General features: G+C 48.5%; 1 protein-coding gene across 2 annotated transcripts; it reads left to right on the forward strand.

Moving 5' to 3' along the window:
- Positions 1-71: 71 nt before the first annotated feature.
- On the forward strand, positions 72-18,763 carry utp20 (UTP20 small subunit processome component). 2 transcript variants are annotated; one of them, XM_068586127.1, is made up of 61 exons: positions 72-228; positions 491-571; positions 671-737; positions 836-968; positions 1,052-1,240; positions 1,364-1,445; positions 1,543-1,680; positions 1,814-1,969; positions 2,081-2,233; positions 2,347-2,481; positions 2,603-2,680; positions 2,772-2,950; positions 3,029-3,196; positions 3,513-3,601; positions 4,114-4,219; positions 4,387-4,537; positions 4,654-4,716; positions 4,817-4,984; positions 5,097-5,173; positions 5,403-5,482; positions 5,612-5,885; positions 5,971-6,162; positions 6,409-6,499; positions 6,643-6,728; positions 7,342-7,464; positions 7,792-7,958; positions 8,358-8,566; positions 9,491-9,634; positions 9,723-9,802; positions 9,922-10,157; positions 10,265-10,409; positions 10,539-10,626; positions 10,964-11,107; positions 11,201-11,254; positions 11,330-11,482; positions 11,572-11,727; positions 11,824-11,964; positions 12,050-12,187; positions 12,279-12,418; positions 12,571-12,653; positions 12,776-13,122; positions 13,222-13,361; positions 13,459-13,615; positions 13,703-13,801; positions 13,939-14,106; positions 14,227-14,393; positions 14,490-14,637; positions 14,734-14,850; positions 14,989-15,159; positions 15,365-15,496; positions 15,631-15,741; positions 15,858-16,007; positions 16,110-16,292; positions 16,404-16,535; positions 16,628-16,760; positions 16,893-17,074; positions 17,168-17,239; positions 17,329-17,640; positions 17,903-18,029; positions 18,151-18,296; positions 18,386-18,763. In XM_068586127.1, the coding sequence occupies exons 1-61, from the start codon at positions 178-180 to the stop codon at positions 18,539-18,541; spliced, it is 8,538 nt and encodes a 2,845-aa protein (XP_068442228.1). In that variant the 5' UTR covers positions 72-177; the 3' UTR covers positions 18,542-18,763. The 2 variants fall into 2 exon arrangements, with proteins under 2 accessions (XP_068442228.1, XP_068442229.1); XM_068586128.1 differs by having other exon boundaries at positions 3,032-3,196.
- The last annotated feature ends 816 nt before the right edge of the window (positions 18,764-19,579 follow it).

The raw sequence follows: 19,579 nt of genomic DNA on the forward strand, positions 1-19,579 counted from the left end.
CGGAGTAAAGATTTCCCACAATGCATCGTTCATCATGGCGGCGCCCTGTTATCGGCGTGTGTGTAAACAGTTGTAGCCAAGAGTTTACAGACAAGTTGTAGTTTTCATGAATCGTTTCAGTCTCGTGACGACTTCTGGAATAGAAATAATCACAAACCAAGCGACGACAAGGCCAAGATGAAGATTAAATCCAAGTCTTCGTACCACAAATCTGAGAATACCTACAAGGTGGGTCCAGAAACGTAATGTAGCATGATGCTAATGGAGCCGCAGGAGAATTTAAACTGTGTTTTAACAATGTATTTAACTGATATGTTGTATGCATGTTATGACCGAGCACGTGGAGGGATTTCCTCAGATAGCACAGCCTAATACGTCATGGAAAAGATGGAATTTAACCCGAAACCCTTAATGAAGCCCCATTATTGAAGAGTTGTTGTCTCCCAGCTCCAGCAGACATTTAACCCTCGTGATGTTTTTCTTTTTTCAGTTTCTCACTTTTGCTGAAAGACTTGCCAAAGTCAACATTAATGTCATCCATCGTATTGACAGGACTGGAGCTTACGAAGAGGTTGGTGCAGTCAGTTTGGCAACACAATGGTCCCTCTCAGGAGCTTCTTTGTGCTTACACTGTATTTTAACGATAATGACCTGTTTGCTCCTTACGTAGGAAGTAGAAACCTACTTCTCTGAAGGACTGACAAAATGGAGAGACCTCAACTTGACAGAGCATTTCAGTATGTACAGTACAAACCACATCACTTGTCATGTTGTCACCTGTAGGACCAAAGAAGCTGTGGTTTTTATTTTTTATTAATGCCTTTCCTTTTCACAGCGACTTTTTTGAAAGAGGTTTCCAACCCGAGCCAGTCGTTCAACATGCTGGTTTTCCATCAGAAGTCGATAGTGGCGAGTCTGAAAACGCACCTGGCCGTCAAGGACAGTTTGGCCTTCCAGCCGCTGTTGGAGTAAGTGGCCGTGTGTTTTCCCAGAAAAAGAGGGGTTGTTGTTGAACTACAAGGTGACTTACTTAGTCGTGTCTGTCCTCTAGCCTGGTGGTGCAGCTGGCCAGAGACCTGCAGACGGACTTCTACCCTCACTTCCCTGACTTCTTCATTCTGATCACCTCGCTGCTGGAAACCAAGGACACAGAGGTCCTGGAGTGGGCTTTCACCTGTCTCTCCTACCTCTACAAGTACCTGTGGAGGGTCATGGTGAAGGACATGACCAACATCTACAGGTGGGGAGAATGGATAGTCAGACTGTGTGGATGCTGTGTAGGCTACATTTTTTTTCCAACATGGCGGATCTCCTCCCCCTTCCTTTTGTAGCGCTCACCTGTTAATACCTTTCGTCCTCACAGTTTAAACAGCACGTTGTTGGAGCACAAGAAGGAGCACATTCGCAATTTTGCAGCAGAGAGCTTCTCTTTTTTGATGAGAAAGGTGAGCTATTTTCATGTGAGCAGATGTCAAACACGAGCTTGTACGTTCCTTTCTTGTTTCATTTTAGTTTTCCACTGATGTCTCATTGTGTCGACAGGTCCCGGATCTCGATGCCCTGCTGAATCATGTGTTCTCAGACCTGCAGCAGCACCCCGACAAGGCGGAGGGAGCAGGTCAGCTGCTGTTCGAAATGTGCAAGGGAGTCCGAAAAATGTTCCACTCCTGCGCTGCAAAAGTGAGTCTGACTTCCAAGGATTGGGCGCCGTCTGGGCGGAGGCACTTAAAAGTTGTTTTCTGATTGAGCAAAGCTGTGTGACAATAGACACAGACATCCTGAATGTTCTGTTCCTCTCCACCTATCTCGCCAGGCTCTCCCTGTAGCTTTGCGTAAGCTCGGACCCACAACCAACACAGGAGTGTCTCTGCCGTGGGACACCGTTAAAGAGGCTCTGGATCACATGGCCCAGGCTGCGGCCAATCACGTTGACCGAGAACACTTCCTGGTTCTGTGGGAGTCCTTACAGGTGGGGACATGTCAGATCATCGGCTGCAATCGCTCCTTTCTCCACCCTCCATGGGTTTCTTTGTCGTGCTCCCCACCTTGTGTCTGATGTTGGTGTTGTCCTCGTGTGCAGGACAGTGTGGTGGAGGTCTTGGCTGTTGTGGAGGCGAAAGGTGAAGAGGCGGAGCCGGCAACAGAGCAGCTGGAGAGGCTGCTGTTCATTCTCCACACCCTGGTGTCCCACAAGGATGGAGCCAAGGTCACCAAGTCAGAGGCTGTCTGCCAGGTAACAGGAGATTCATTTGTGGGATTTCAGTTTGAAACAAAAAGTCATCAAGATTTGTTCCCCTTCAAGTCATTAATTGTCTTTTTGCTGTAATTTCTTCATCTTTCCCGCAGACGGTGTTGAGGCTGATTCAGAGCTCGTCTCTGTCGGCTTCTTGTTCCCGTCTCGTCCTCCAGATCACCTCCTCCCTGCTCCTCGGCGAGAACATCAACCTGACAAAAGCACTCACCCAGGAGACGGTTCAAAAGGTGTGTGTTTGGTCTAAACAGGGGGAAAAGATGGCAGCTGTATGCCGTGGAGGAAATGTATGCACGACGGATAGAAAGAAGTTGGTGTGAGGTGCTTCTCTGACTCTTTCTTCTTCACAAGGTGTTCGGCAGCACAATGGGGCAAGATCTGATACTGGAGTTCAGCAAGGAGATGTTCACCATGAAGCAATTTGAACAGGTGAGTCATCACTAGATTGATGTACATCCACTATTTCCCTCTGTTATGTGTTATTTTTCTCTCCCTGACACTTACCTTTCTCTCCCTCCAGCTCTTCCTCCCAAGCCTGTTGCGTTTCACAGCGGGGTTGTTTGGCAGCGGCGACCCCCTGTCTCGCCACTGTGGCCTGGACGCGCTGGTCAGTCTGATCCTCGCCAAAGCCCCGCCCCCCACAGACGGCTCCATGGCCTTTGAAACCTACCCACTGCTGTTCACCGGACAGACCACAGGGTCAGATACTGCACCATACAGCAAACATTTCATTTTAAATTTTGTATCATTTTCCATCCCGGTGTTTTTCTCGTCCAGCAGAGTGTTCGCCACTAAAGACGACGGTCAGGCCAGCCGTTCACCATCGGAGCAGCCGGCGGTGCCGGAGATGGTGCTCTCCCTGATCCAACTTCCTGAGGAGCAGAACCAGTCCATCACCGACCTGTCCCTGCCCTGGGCTGCTCTGATGCTTCTGCCACACCTCAGGTAACACACTCGCACAGACCCACACACAGACACACAGACACACACCCACACTTTTTGATTTGCAAAGTCAGAGTAAAACAAACTAATCTTACAGCATGAGTCCTGTTAGTGTGTGAGGTTACACCTGCTTCCTCACTTGCATCCTCACTCTCTTGCATCCTCACTCTCTTGCATCCTCACTCTCTTGCATCCTCACTCTCTTGCATCCTCACTCTCTTGCATCCTCACTCTCTTGCATCCTTACTTTGCAGAAAGGTCTGGATCGATGTTTTCTATTTATTATTCTGATGTTGTATTTATGTTTTAATCTTTTTAGGCCCATCGCTCCAGCTAGTGTTGTCCCAGCTGTGACCGCTTTCTTAAACCACATCCTGTGTGAGATTGAGGCAGAGAAACTTGGAAAAGGTTTGTGATTTCCCTTTTTATTAATTTAATATTATGGTCACAGTGTCTGAAAGGTATCAGAAGTGTGTCAAATCAATCAAATAAAACAGTTTTGTGATTTATTGGAGTTAAAAAGAGAAAATATGTCACCCTAAACCGAAGCATTTGCTAATTGATTAATCTTAGTAGTACGTTAAAAATAAGTTATTAAGTAAGAATAGCTCATATTTGCTGGTTCCAGCTTTTCAAACTATTTGAAGGCATTTCAGCTGAACACCTTGTTGTGTTTGACATTTTACCCACTAAATGATAATAAATTTAAAACAAACATGTCAGTAAGGGCTAGTTAGGGTTGTCTTCATCATCAACAACATTTAAAAAGAGGTTTTAATTCCCACAAATAAGTTAAATCTCTTCTTTTTTCGAGTTTACACAAAGTGTAAAATACAAAACAACAAAAATGTGCATCTGCGTAACGTTTTGCTGTTCCTGAGACTGACTTGAAGCCTTCTGTCCCGTCGCCGCCTCTCCAGCTGGTCTGTTTGTAGCCGGACAGGCTCTGAGCTGCCTCCTCACTCTGGACGGCTCTGCCCAGCTTCTCTCACTGGTCACTGTGGACAAGATCAACTCCATCCTGCAGTAAGTACCGCGTGTGTGTGTGTGTGCGCGTTAATAATGAACATGTCAGTTTGTTAACAAGGGGATAAAAAGTGTGTTTTTGGAGCTGAATGTGAAGAAGCGTCTCCGTTTATTGCATCAGATGAGAAACGCATTCATCATTTAACTCACAACCGTTGCGGTTACAGGAAGTTCCCCACAGACCTGTCCGCCCTGCTGCTCGGAGACCTGTACTACTCTCGCCTGTCGCTCAGCGGCGTTTCAGAGCACCTGTCCCACAATGCACTGCTGGAGCTCCACCAGATGCTGCACGCCAACCTCTCCTCCAACATCTCTAAGGTACGTCTGGTGTCATTGCAGCAGGGGCTCGAGGAAGTCATTCGTCGTTAAAGCTGCATTTGCACCTGTAAGTTGTCAGAGAACATTCAAAGACTAACTGAATTACTGTCTCCCAGATTCGGCTGCTGACTCTGAGGATTCTCTCTCAGTTTGAGGCGGAGCTCCATCCACAGACCGAGGTACGACCGCCAGTCCAGATTCTCATTAAAACGGCGTGAGGTTTAGAAAACGATAAGCTGGTGTACTTACCTGTGTGAGTGTGTGCCCCCTTTCCTCCAGGGCGAGGAGAATGTGGAGGTGCAGCCGGTGTTCGCAGTGTGCCTGCAGGCTGAGCTGGTGCCGGCCTCGGTGCAGGACTACAGGGACAAGCTGCTTCACCTCCGCAAGCTGAGACACGACCTGGTGCAGCGCAGTCTGCCTCTGGGGCCGCCCGGCGCCATCCAGCAGGTACAGATGACCCACTCCCTTTGGAAAATAGCAACTTCCTGGTATTGGATCCTTTATTCCTGTGACAGGAATTCTGTATGGAAATGTTAAGAAGATGTTCCTTGTCCTTCAGGTGCCTCTGCGATACCTCATCGCAATGCTGTTCGTCAACTTCAGCCCGCTGTGGGACACAGTCATTGAACTTCTCGTGTGAGTATATTGGAGTTTGAAATAACATGCATATGGTGTTTATTTTAATTTAGTCTGAGAACCTTTCTAAACGTGGTTTCTAGCGTTTTACTGCCCCTTTGAAGACATTGATTTTTAACTGACTATTCTAACAGGCCGTACTGGTACAACTTCTCTCATTATAATGAATAAATGTGGAAATATTCTGCCTAATTTATGGAGGATAAATGAATCCCGCTCCTCCTCACAGGAGCCATGCCAGAGGGATGGACAACAAGGACTTCTGGAGGGTCTACCATGAACATCTGGAAATGGTGGCAGGGAAAGCTGGTAAGGCTGCCCGCTGCGTCTCAGCTGTTGCATGCTGGGACACCACAGCGTCGGTGTACCGGACTGCGAGGGGAAATGTGTGGAAATGAGACCAAACAAAAAGTCAATCTCACTCTCTGCATTTCACAGAAAAAGAATTGCGGGAGAGCGATGATGATGATGATGATGATGATGATGATGACGAGGAGGAGTCTCGTCTCGAGGGCGAGCCGGGCTGTGATGTCATCGAAAGCGGGGACGTGGGGGTGCTGTTCCTGGAGCAGCTGAAGTCGACCTCCAGCCCCGACGAGAGGACGGACTTCCCCAACTTCCGCGGGCTGCTGTGGCGCTGCATGACGCAGTTCCCCGACCGAGTGGAACCACGCAGCCGGGAGCTGAGCCCGCTGCTGCTCCGCTTCATCAGGTGAGCGGTCGCAGCGCTTCATAATGTGTGTTGAGGAAGTCATTTCCCCAAGTATCTGGCCCTGATGAGTTTGGGTTGTTGTCAGGAATGAGTTTTACCGCACCGACCTGCTGGTGGCGCCCACTCAGGACCTGAGGAAGGTGAAGGACGCGGCCCTAGAGGAGTCTGGGATGGCGGTGGAGGAAGACGGGGAGAGAGGGGACGGCGATGAGGAGGAGGAGGCAGAGGAGGGAGGCAGACAGCAGAAGAAGGCTCCTCCCAAGAGAGCTGCTGCCAAGTAAGACGTCGCGATCACGCTGAATGTTGTCGCGATAGTCGTCATTCACCATTACACAAAGGAAACGACAACTATGAAGCCAGGTTTCCGGTTTTTATTGAGATTGTATTATTATTAAGTACCGTATGTCAATAAAAGGTGAACATCATCAGGGCTTCTTCAGTTGTTTCTTCATCACCTGTACACCTGGTGTTATACAGTACTGTATGTTTAACTGAACCGTGTGTGGGTCTTATTTTTTCCCAGGCAGCTGATCGCCCATCTGAAGGTATTCGCCAAATTCACCAGCCCTCGCTCTCTGTACATGGAGAGCAGCCTCAGTGAGCTGTATAACCAGGTAACCCTAACGCGTCACACTCCTTCAAACGACCCCAACATTAGAGCTGCTTGATACCGGGACCCTCTGGCTATGACTGTGATGTGTTCAGGGTGAGGCTGAAGGGCATCCAACATGCCTGATGTGTTTGTCTCTGTGTTCAGTTGCTCTGCCATCAGGACCAGCAGATCCAGCGGATGGCGCTGGAATGTGTTCTCACATACAAAGACCCCCACATAGTACCCTACAAGTAAGAAAACGACCGTAACCGCCTGAAGAGATGGACAGGAGAGCAAACATACAGTAATACGCCTCTCGGAGCAACAATCTCTCTTTCTTTCTGCTCCTCAATGCGGTCATTGTGAGCGCCTTGGATAGGAATCAGAGCCCTCGTCCTCCTCCTCCTGTGGTTACAGGAGGAATGTTAACTTCCAGCTCACTGCTGACTGCCGAACATCGTGCTGATGTTGTCTGTTATCAAGCTATCCGTTTACTGAACCTCCAGGCAGCCCACCTGCAGACAGATGTGTGTTTCTGAGGAAGTTTAGCGTTACAGATGATTGTGTGTGTGGCTCGTTGTTCAGGTTTACAGCAGTGAACAGACTCTTTTTTTCCCTATGCTGTTCGTAATCCATATCTGAAGTGGTTATGAAATACACAGAGTATTACTTTGAGGCCAATTAGGAGGTTTTGTTTTTTTAATCCCAAGATCAGAGCGTCTATCTTGCAAACAAGTCTTTGTTCAAGATATTGAACTCCTACAAGCTGCAGGGTGATGCGCTCTGACCTGTGTGTGTGTGTGTGTGTGCGTGTGCGTGTGTGTGTGTGTGTGTGTGTGTGTGTGTGTGTGTGCGTGCGCGCAGAGAGAATCTTGAGAGGCTACTTGACGACAAGCACTTCAAAGACGAGATTATCCATTTCAACATTTCTGAGACGGGAGTGATTGATGCGTCACACCGAACCAGACTCATCCCTTTACTCATGAGGTACGTGGTGTGTGTGTCCGTGTGCGTGGCAGAGTATGTTTGTCCATTCGTTTTTGTTATCTTTCATAAATGGGGATAGTTTGACATATTGGGAAGATAAGAGGAATGATGACTCATGTCTGTACAGCTTAGCTTAGCATAAGGATGGGAAACAGCGAGCCTGGTCCAATGGTAACAATCTGAACCACTCACTGAAAAGAACTATAGGAGGCCATTTTCATTATTGTTGCTTTCTTGTAATTAATGCACCGCAGCTGTGTTCAAAGTCACCAACACTTTGATTGGACGCCTCAGTCACCGGCCTCGTGCCTGCTGTTTATTACGCAGGCTCCTGTTCGGCCGTCTGCGCAGTAAAGCAGGAAGTAAGTTTCAGGGCAAGGCGAGCGCCTCCGCCCGGTCCTCCATCATCCTGCGTTTTCTGGCAGGATGCCAATCTGAGGAGCTGGGAATATTCATCGACCTGCTGCTGGAGCCCGTCTGCCATCACAGTGAAGGTAGGACACGTCAAATGTAGAAAATACAAGATATTCTCACTCAGTTTTTTTCAGTGTACTGTGAGTGGCGTACATTTTGGGATATAGGGATCCTCGTAATGAGCCCATAACATGTCCATAACATTTTTTTTGCATGACCCTGATGAGTCATCCATTCAGTTATTAACTCTTGTGGCGTGTTTATAAAATCATATTGTTAAAACTGGATACTTTTACACTGATGTTTTAGTTAATCATGAGAATGACTTATGAATACTTTGTAGAAACATGTTTTGCATTAGTGCTTAAGTGTGTAGTTGATCTGCATAAAAATGAGCAACAACTACTTGGTTATTACGTCATCGTTTATTTAATATTTAGCATTTTTGAGAAGTCCCGAGTGAACGCGTCTGTCCGCAGGTTCCTGCCTGGCAGCCGTGGAGAAGGCGATAGCTGAGACCGACGTGGGGGCTGTCCTGCCGCTGGGCCGGCAGCACAGCCTGCTGAACATCATCCATGTGGTGCTCCAGAAGCTGGGCCACCTCATCCACAGCTACCTGCCCAAGGTGCTGCAGATCCTGCTGTGTGTCACCGCCTCCGTGTCCATCGTCCTGAACAAGAGGGACCAGGTAACGGGATGCGGACCGATGGGATCGCTTGAATGAAAGTATTAGATAAACACCAACGTTAAAAATAGTCACACGAGCACTAATAGCACATAATGTACCTGATAAAACATACTTCTCCTTGAAATATATTCAAATACAACAATATGAGGCAAGTTGAAGTACTTTTATTTTATTTTACCCTATTGAACTTCTCATAAAACATCAATAAAGTAATTATCTATCTACAAACTTAAAGGGGATTTTCTTTGGCGACAAACTGCAGTGTGTCTGCACAGCCTCATGAGGTCACCGAGTGCGCTGGGAGGATTTTCTTTTACCCTCTTCAACATGAAGGCCTTTTCCTGCACAGAAATGTGCTTCACAATCAAATCCCTACTTAGACAAATGTACCTTTTCACAGCTGAAATCAGATTTAACTGCAGCGTGAAGGAACCGTCACGATCTCTTCATGCTGCAGTTGAATTTAAATTCTAGTTTAACAAGCACAAAAAATGTTTATTTAAATAAATACACATTTTTAAAATCTAAAAAGATAGACAATTAAGTTGAAATTCTTATGACTATTGATACACATTGAGAATTTATATGTGTTATTGTTTAACTTTATTCTTGAACTAGTGAATTATAATATAAACTTCATCTCTCAATGTTATGACCTAACAATTATTTCTCCTTAACTGAGCAACTGGACACGGTTTTAACACAATGGTTAACAGTTAAACCACCACGTGGATCATGTAAAAAACTGAATGCATTAGATGCATTTTTTTTTAATAAATAAAAATGCTCTTTTCCCAAAATAGAGCAGAAAAGTGAAAAAAGGAAGAAAAAACTTCTTTTTTTTTTAAAATCAATCAGTATCGAGCTTAAACAGAAACAGAGTGCCCTTGTTGCTCAGAGTTGATCTTCCCCTTTTGCCTGCAGCTGCGTCCAGGTTGCATCGGTCCTCTGAAGAACCTGAGGCGACTCGGCGTCCTGAGGATCCAAGACTTTTTCGACGGCTTCGACTCCTACAGCTTCAGTGCAGACGAGCTGGATGCTGTCTTCCAGGCTGTGGTCTGGCCTCAGGTACACGTAGCAAACACGTTGTGTGTTTTTATGTTTTCTTGTTGTTTTTTTGTCCATACATGTCTGGTTTACATTTCTGTCTGTGCAGGTGTGTCGTCTCCCTACAGAGAGCCCTTACTCCCCAACCCCTCTGCTGAAACTCATCCATGTGTGGTGCAAAAATGCCAGGTACGAGTTTTCCTCTCCTCTGAGCCATCTATCGACTACAACATCGTCATCGCTTCATGCCGGTTGTCATCCAGAGGGAGTTTAAGGGAATGCAACGATTTTTCTTTTGTCCTTCTCAGGTACTTCCCCCTCTTGGCCAAGCAGAGGCCCGACCAGCCGGAGTGTGACGTCCTCCTTAACGTCTTCGCCCTCCTCTCGGCTAAGAAAGCTTCCCCCGTGACCATCGGCGTGGTAATGGACATCGCCGAGTTCCTCGCCACCGCTGAAGACTTTGTCGCCTCAGAGACTGAGACGGCGCTGAGCGTCAACGGCTGTGTGTTCCCGCAGCCTAAAGAGGGCTCTCTTGTCACTGCCGGTGAGCAGATTTTGTCGTATTTGGTCCCTAACATATACCTTCTAAGTCCAATGTCTGGCTCCTCGTCGCTGCTGGAGGAAGTTAACCTGTGTCTGTGCGTCCTCCAGACTCCCTGCGTCAGGGCTCCAGTGTGCTGCTGCCCCACATATCCACCATGCTGCGGTACCTCAGCGGAGTGGTGCGCAACACAGACCGACTCAAGAAGAAGAAGTACAGGAAACAGGTGGCGAAAGAGCTCAACATCCTCTCCAAGTAAGTGTTTCATTTGGACGTGAACGCACAGTGTAGTTTCTCTGTTTTGCTGCGTGGAAGATGCATCTCTTCCATATATTCTACACGCAGTCGTCTCATCAAACTCGTTCTTGTTTTTCTCTCCGTCAGGGTCAGTCGATTCGTGAGCGACAAGGAGCAGAGCTCGGTGCTCATCAGCTTGCTGCTGCCCTACCTCCAGAAAAGCTTCAACCCTCAAGTAAGACTTATTAAATAAATAAGCTCTTATTGTACAGAATGCTTCAATGAGATTGATTTTTGTTTTTCTGATATAAAATCGAGCGCTTTCTACCTTGAACGGTGCCTCCAGGGCTGAATGAACCACCTCCAACCAGCTCTACATATTCATTGATTTAAGTTGTGAAGAGTTGAGGTCAGGCTCAGAACCACGGTCAAAGATTGTGGTCTTAAATAAGTGATGGATGTGGGATGTGCCTGTGATACTCAACTCAGGACCAGTACATGCTGTATTGCTTTCTAACAGGTTCTTCGTCTTCATGCTGCACATGAATGACCTTTTGCTGTGTTTGTTTCAGGAGACAGAAATCGACATCCTGGCCACGGTGCAGAACCTGCTGCGGCAGTGCGTGCAGCCGTCTGCTTTCCTGCGGCCTCTGGGCAAACTCTTCGCCGTCATTCACCACAAGCTGCCCAGGCAGGCCCTCACCAATGTCTTCCAGGTGCAGCGCTCACACGGACGCCGCTCTCGTGAGGTCACGCGTGTTTAAGAACCGTCCTTAACTCTTAATCTGCCTTTGCTGCTCTGCTTTCAGACTCTGTCAGATCTGGAGCCTTCCCTCGCCTACATCACTGATTTAGCATCAAAGGTGAGCTCGTTTATTACCTTCACACATTGCGACCAGTAAGAAAAACACTCATTGTTTCCTCTTTTTTTTCTTCAGCTCAACGCATTCGATAGTCGCCACTTGGACGAGGTTCACTTTGACGTGCGCCTCGCGGCTTTCCAAGACGCCTCCAGGCGGGTCAGGGACATGACGACTCTGGACATGGACTACATCTACACCATCATTCACAACTGCTTTCACACCTTTGAGGTAAGCAGATGTATGGCACACGTGTACTCGTCGGACTGAATCCTACTCAAGTAGCATTGATCATGTTCTCCCCTCCGTCTGCCCTCCAGATTGGCGACATGTCGCTGGGAGACAACGCCACCTTGTGTCTGTCTGCAGTGATCACCCAGCTGGCGGCGGTCGGCCCCGGAGAGCAGCTCTACAAGGACGTCGTACAACACACCATCCTGGACGCTGTACACAAGGGGCTGCGCAGCAAGACAGATGTAGGAACCGGCCGCTCGGCTCACAGCTGTATCGAGAGCTATCGCTCAATATTAAACATGTTGTCTCTCTCCTCCCCGACCCCTTGGCTCTCCCAGAGTGTGCAGCATGAGTACACCACAGTGCTGGCCTGCCTGGTGAAGACCTTTCCCGCCAAGAGAGAGTTTAGAGACCTGGTACAGCTCACCAACTACAACGACCTGGAGTCTGACTTCTTTGAGCACATGAAGCACATCCAGGTAAGAGAGAGAAACATCGATACTCCTCTCTTTCATTTTGATCTGACTCTGACTCAATGATGTGTTTTGCTCGTCCTGTTTTTAGATCCACCGTCGTGGGCGTGCCCTGAGGAAGCTGGCCAAGCACCTGACCGAGGGCCAGGTGGCGTTGACGCCTCGTTCTCTCCAGAATTACATCATGCCGTACGCCATGACCGCCCTGCTAGACGAGAAGATGCTGAAGGTGACTTAGGCGTACATTCGAAGCAAAGAGAGAAAAATGCACGCGTCCTCTTTTATTTGCTCGTGGGTCTGACTGTCCTCTGTCACTGCAGCATGAGGGCATGATATCGGCGTCGGTGGAGATTGTGGGCGCTGTGTGCCGCAAGCTGACCTGGTCCAAGTACCTCTCCTACCTCAAACATTTCATCCACGTCCTGCAGACGGGGCAGGCCGAGCAGAAACTGGCTGTCAGGTAGATTTGTCTCTTTTTTTTCTTTTCTTTTTTTTACAGTTCTTAAACCATCGCATTGCTTTTCAATGACCTTTTGCATTCAACATGATTTGTTGAAGCGTTTTGTTAACTCTGTACTAAGAGGCTCCATCCTTTTTCTTTTCAAACTCCAGTTTGCTGATCACAGTCCTGGAGGCTTTTCATTTTGACCACGAGACCCTCAGCAGAGAAATGGAAGCAGCCAAGGCCAGAGAGGGTGAGAGACTATTCCCATATATCATTCTTTAAAACAAATACAGAGTTGGATAAATGTTACACCATAATGCGTCCCATTGATTAAACTAAACATCCTGAATCAACATGCATACCTTTATCAAGCTGGTACAGTTGCAGTCGACGCTGAGGATGAGGAGCAAGCTGCAGCTGAGGAGCAAGCTGCAGCCGAAGAACTGGCCGCGAGCGACGACGAGGAGGCAATGGAGGTAGACGGCAAGACCGCTCCAGCTGACGTCCCCATGGAAGCGGACACCACCGGCGGAGAAGAGCACGTCGCCTCTAAAGCTGGAGCCACCTCTGAAGCCAAGAGGCCAGCGGATCCAAAGCCCTTCGCGGTATCCAGCGGGCTGCCGCAGAGCACAGAGGAGCTGGAGACTCTGATCCGCGGCATCCACCAGACGGTGCAGACCAGCGTGCTGCCGCGCCTGCACAAGTGCCTCACTGCAAAGGTACGACGCGCCCACACACACAAATGCAATCTGAGTCCGTCGTGAAAGCTCTGAGCAGCCGGATGGTAGCGGAAGTGTGTTTTGTGTTTCCTTTATTAGATAAAGCGGGACGATGAGCACAAGGCAGTGAAGTCGAAGGACGTGAAGGAGGAGGAGGTGGCGAGGATACCGATCGCCTTCGCCATGGTCAAACTGATGCAGACGCTGCCTCCTCACATCATGGAGGTCAACCTGCCTGGGTATGCAGGAGAGTGTATACCGTGTACTGTCCAGTGTGTGTGATTAGTGATGTGTGTAATTTGACTTTTTGTTCAAATATTTGTGTGTGTTGTCCAGGATCCTGATGAAGGTGTGTGTGGTGCTGAGGAACCGCTTCCAGGAGGTCCGCGACGTGGCGAGGGGAACTCTGGTGAAGATCATCGAGACTTTAGGCTACAGGTACCTGCAGTTCCTGCTCAAGGAGATGCAGGGGCTGCTGGTCAAGGGCTACCAGGTAGGAGCGCACACAGGCGCCATTAAAGCATGTCAGAAGTGTCTTTTGAAAGTCCTAATGCGTCCGTTTGTGGTCCCCTGTGCCCAGGTCCACGTGCTAACATTCACAGTCCACCAGCTGCTGTCAGTCCTCACTCCAACCCTGAAGAGCGGAGACCTGGACTCGTGCATGAACATGCTGATCGATGTAAGGACGCTTCACGCCACAAACCCACAAAGACTTCATTATGTCGAAAAATCGGGACGGCATGTCAAAAAAAAATGATCCAGATATATATTTTTGATGTTTACGTGTCTTTCTCTGCCTCCTACCCCGCCGGTCAGATCTTCAACAACGAGCTGTTCGGGCCCGTGGCCGAGGAGAAGGAGGTGAAGGGGATCGTCTCCAAGCTGATGGAGGCTCGGCACAGCAAGAGCATGGACTCCTACGAGCTGCTTGGCCACTTTTGCAGCAAGGAGAGCGTAACCAAGTTCCTATTGCCACTGAAGGAGGTGAGGGGGGAGACGTATTTAGTGCATGAGAATCATTGTGTTTAAACTCAGATGAACGTGCAGTGAGAGTCTTTCTTTAGAAATAAAAGCAACTTGACATGAGTTGCATTTGCCTTTCAGCTCCTGGAGAACTCCTCGAGCCTGAAGGTGTGTAACAGGGTGGGTGCCGTGCTGAGGCGGCTGGTCCTGGGTCTGCTCGTCAATGAGGGCATGACTGCTCAAGATATCTTGCTGCTGTGCCACAGCCTGGTCAGCCAAAGTCTGCCGCTGCTTACCAAGAGAGACCGGTACACACACCAGCTCACTTCAATCTACAGTAAATCACTTTAATGTTTCTATCACTTGCCATGTATGACACTGTGTATGTGTGTGTGTGTGTGTAGAGAGAAAGCCTCGGTTAAGCCTCCCCCAGACCCCAGACTGCCCCCTCCCAGCTGCCTGCTCCTGCCTCCAACTCCCAAGAGAGGCGGTCAGAAAGCTCCGGTCAGCAGCCGAACCAACATGCACATCCTGGTGGACGCTGGCCTCAAGGTGCACATTGGAGAAACTCCCTAGGCTCCAATTCTGTATTGTATTTGTTTCGCTTCTGAAGTGTGTGCCATCACGTGTGTCCGCCTGTCTTCTCAGCTGCTCCACCTGAGTCTAAAGAAATCCAAAGTGACGTCGTCCGATCACACGGCTCTGGAGATGCTGGATCCTTTCGTGCTGCTGCTGCTCGAATGCCTCAACTCCATGCACGTCAAGGTACTCGCGTTTTATGTCTACGTGGGTGCTTTTCTCACCCCTAACTTTGAGCAACGGTCGATCGGATCCATTCCCATATAGATTGTAACTCGTCTCCGCTGTCCTCCACCCTCTTCCTCCGCCTCCCCTCCCTCCCAGGTGATCACAGAGGCCCTGGTCGCGTTCACTTGGCTGTTGAAGTTCCCTCTGCCAGCAGTGGAGCAGAACGCCAACGAGCTGACCAAGCATCTCTTTGTCCTGCTGAAGGATTACTCCAAGGCCGGAGCCGCCCGCGGGGAGAACTTCGTCCTCGTCCAGAACTGCTTCAAGGTACCAGAAATAATCAACGCACGCACACACCTGAAGAGAGACGGCCGTCAGCTTGAGGAACACTGCCTTTTTTTTTACTTTTGAAGCTGAAACAAAGTAGCTGACGACATGAAGTATTTTGGGTACTTCAACGTGAAGGCAGCTCTCTTCCATTGTTTGGGTCGGTGTGTGCGAATGGTGTTGATTCTGTCTGTCTGTCTCTCAGGCCATCACCATACTGGTGAAGAATGTCAAACACGCCCAGATTTCAGAGACGCAACTACAAGTGCTGCTGGGATATGCAGAGGAAGACATCTACGACCAGTCTCGCCAGGCCACGGCCTTCGGCCTGCTGAAGGTAGCAGTCAGATGTTGACCTGAGTGTTTGTGCAGAAAGCTTCAAGCCAAATCCTTCCAGGATGTACTGCCCCCTGAGCTATGTATTTACATGTATTTGTATTGTGTATCTGATTCTGTCTGCGTCTCCTTCAGGCGATTCTGTCCAAGAAGCTCATTGTTCCAGAGATGGAGCAGGTGATGACAAAAGTCGCCTCGCTTTCCGTAAACGGCAGCAACGGAATGATCAGAATCCACTGCCGACAGGTACCGGCACAGAAAGGAAAAAGGCCACGTTCCTTCTCCTTGCTGCAGAGACTGAATCACAGAACAATATTTCAAAAAAAGAAATCTTGTGTTCAGCCAGTGTTCCTGTTTTTCAGATCTATCTGAAGTACCTGCTGGACTACCCCCTGGGGCAGAAGATGAGATGGCACCTGGACTTCGTGGTGGCCCAGCTGGACTACGAGCACGACACCGGCAGGGAGTCTGTGCTGGAGATGCTGGCCTACATCTTCCAGACGTTCCCTAAGGTGCTCACGTGCGGTTAATGCTGCATTTGAGTGACGGCAACGTTACCCACAGTACCCACAGTACCCACAGTGTTGCTAACCCATCGCACTTCATCCTTTTAGAACATGCTGGCCAAACGCAGCGGCTTGTTCTTCGCCCCGCTGGCTCTGGTCGTGGTCAACGATGACTCGGCACGCTGTAAGAAAATGGCCGCCATGGCCATCAAGGCTCTGCTGGCCAAGCTGGACTTGAACCACCAGAACAAACTGTTCTCCCTCGTCACCAACTGGCTGAAAGCAGAAAAGGTACACGCCCGCTCACACCTGTAGCGCAACAATTTCACATTTTATTGATTTTAGTTTGTTAGTCGTAAATGTTTTTGAACAAGCGCTAACCACCGCGCCCTGCCCTCCCAGGCCAGCCTGCGGCGTCTCGGGGCTCAGGTCTGTGGTCTGTTCGTGGAGCTGGAGGAGGAGAACTTTGCCCGTCGCTTGAACGACCTGCTGCCCCTGCTGGAGAAGGAGATAAACCCGGACAAATACGAAGATGTGAGGCGACGCATTCGCACACTCTTCGGCCACGGGTTTTGAAGCCCGAGGGGGGAAAAAGAAAGCATCTTAACCCCTCTGTGTCTTTTCAGATCGAGGAGGAGGAGGACGAGCGAGGAGCAGACAGGCTGCTGTTCAGTTATCTGACGCTCTTCACCAAACTGAGCAAACACTGCGGCCTGCTGGATCTCAGGAAGCCTCACGACACCCTGTGTAGTATCTGGGGTAAAGGACCGACACGCACACATGTCTAACAGTGATAGAAGTAGGATGTGATGACATTTTGGACAGACACGGACCGGTTGTTTGGGCACAGGCGTACGACCACGACTCGGTAACTGTGGTTTTCTCCTGCAGGTCACATTGAAGCCCACCTGCGGTACCCTCACTGCTGGGTGTGGCTGACCGCCTCGCAGCTCTTTGGTCAGCTGTTCGCAGCCCATCCGGCAGAGCAGCTGGTCGCTGCATGGAGAGGAGAAGGAGATGCTTCCTCTCAGTCTCCAGCCACGGCCTTTCTCTCCAGCAACCTGGATAAAAAGGTCAGTACTCTGTTTTTTTTCAACTGCGATTTGATTATTGTTCTCGTTATTTAAACTCTTTTCTCTCTTTTTTTTTATGACATTTGACAACAGATAAGAGAGTTGGCGTTATCTTTCTGCCATCAACTCCAGTCCAAGTTCCTAGACGTTCCGTCAGGAGAGCAGGTGCCCCAAAACGCACCTGAAATATCTGTGAAGGATAAATTTGAATCGCTTCAGAGTTGATTGACGGAAACGTTTTGCTCCGCCCACAGGTGATCAAGAACCTGCTGTTCGTCGGCAAGGTGATCTACCTCATTTCTCCCGAGTCTGACGTCACCCCACCTCAGGAAGAACCAAGAAAAGAGGAGGAGGAGCAGAATGCTGATGGGGAGAAGGAGGAAGAGAAAGAAGCAGAGGGGGAAGTTGAAGATGAAGATGAGGGGAGAGAAAAAGACAACGAGGAGGAAGAAGAAGAGGACGGCAATGACAAGGATGATCGGCTTCCTTCTCTGCTGTGGCTGATAAAGAAATTGTCTCTGATGGCCAAGAGAGAGGCAGCATTCACTCCTAAAGTTCCCCTGAGGGTACGTGCTCTTACTCATGCTCACGTGTCTTTGCGTGCCTCAAGGTGCATTTAAGGGATTAGGAAATATGATGCTAGAGGGAAGGGAAAAGGAGAGGGGACGCCTAATGAAGACACCCACAGCAGCTCATAGTTTGTCTGGTTACGTTTGTGACAACATAAAGCAGAACAGTCACTTCAATTTATTCAAATCTAACATCAACTATCTCTCCATTGACTCAGTTGTAAAATAATAACATTTTCTTTCCCTCCACGCTCCACAGAGAACGTGTGTGTTCAAGTTCATGGGAGCGATCGCCATGGACCTGGGGAAGGAGCGCCTGGGCCCCTACCTGACCACCCTCATCACGCCGCTCTACAGGGAGCTGGACAGCACCTATGCAGACCAAGGTACCTGCTCCTCAGCCTGTAGACCAGACAAAAGCCTGAACGTGTCATGTATGTGTCATGTAAAAGGCAGACCAGTGAAATAAACCTCAGACTTCCTATGAAAATGCCTCTCTATGTCCAGATCCCACCCTGAAGAACCTGGCTCAGGAGCTGATCGAGCTGATGAAGAGGAGCGTGGGGCTGGAGAAGTTCTCTCTGGCCTTCTCTGCGGTCCAGAAGGAGTTTTCACAGAGGAGAGCTGCACGCAAACGACACAGAGCCATGCAGGTACCACGACCAAAAAGAAAACACACACGTGTACGCACAAAGAGACAACTTCAGTCCTGCCAATCAATTTCTTTGTCTTTGTTTTCCAGGCGGTGGCGAACCCAGAAATCGCAGCCAAGAAGAAACTCAAGAAGCACAAGAACAAAATAGAGGCCAAGAAGAGGAAGATCGAGTTCCTCCGGCCCGGATATAAAGCCAAGAGGCAACGGGGCCAAGCGCTCAAAGACCTGGCCATGGTGCAGTGAGCCAAGATGGCGGCCACTTGGGTTTATCAAAGACACTCGGTGGGATGGAAAGCCAGTTGACCCGGGAAAGAGACTCCTGTGATCAAGTGTCCGTGTTGTTGGGGGTTAACTGGCTGCCGACTCGGAGACAAGTCTCACTTCATGCAAAGTTTAGAGGTGTCCTCAGTTATATCCTGTGCAGTTAAACACACTATTTGTAATTAAAAGGAGACATTTTTACTGATTATTCGTGTTCTGGTTTTGAAAATCAAACCGCCTCTAACACAGAATGGTGCGATCACTGGTTGCCATCTTTAACATATTTGTGTCGATATGAACATCTCTGTGAAACCCGTCCTCGTGCCACCAGCATCGGGAGCGTGTGCTCGGTCCAGACGTTACTGCAGCCTCTAGAGGGAGGACAGGTGTGAGGACAGGCCAGGGCTTCAGGTGCTGAGAAAGACCGGTCACAAGACTTAGTGCTGGTTTCTTCTTTTCAACACACTATTCCTGAATATACTGAGTTTTTTTAAAAATTTTGTATCAAACTCTTTTAACTTTTTGACACTTTATGACTTGTTTTGATATACTATGACTTTTTAATGGCTTTGTACCATGTACTATGCTAGGGCATCTTATGTTTTGTCGGCATTCTATATCTATTCTGACTTTTTTGGACATTATTTTTTTACATGCTATACTTTGAATTATAAGAATATTTTTTAATTGATTTTTTTTTACATATGCTACAAATTTTGACATGACAAACAATACTATGACTTTTTCCTACTATATTGTGTGACATGTATTATACTATGACATCCTTATAACATAACTAATGGTTATGACTAACAATATTGACAGTTTCTTATAACAGCCTATACTATGACTGTTTTGAATTTGTATATAATTTAATGTTTTACAATTCTTTGGGGGGCATTTCATGACATTTACTGTGGCATTGTTTCGAATGTCTTCATGCAACCAGTTTGACCCACAAAGGTCAACTTTTAAGTTCACTGACCTCACAAAACATGTTTTTGGCCATTACTTCAATGC

This window comes from Clinocottus analis, unplaced genomic scaffold (assembly GCF_023055335.1).
Source record: "Clinocottus analis isolate CAN_PGR_092001 unplaced genomic scaffold, fCliAna1.0.p SCAF_20, whole genome shotgun sequence".
In the NCBI taxonomy this organism is placed as follows: domain Eukaryota; kingdom Metazoa; phylum Chordata; class Actinopteri; order Perciformes; family Cottidae; genus Clinocottus; species Clinocottus analis.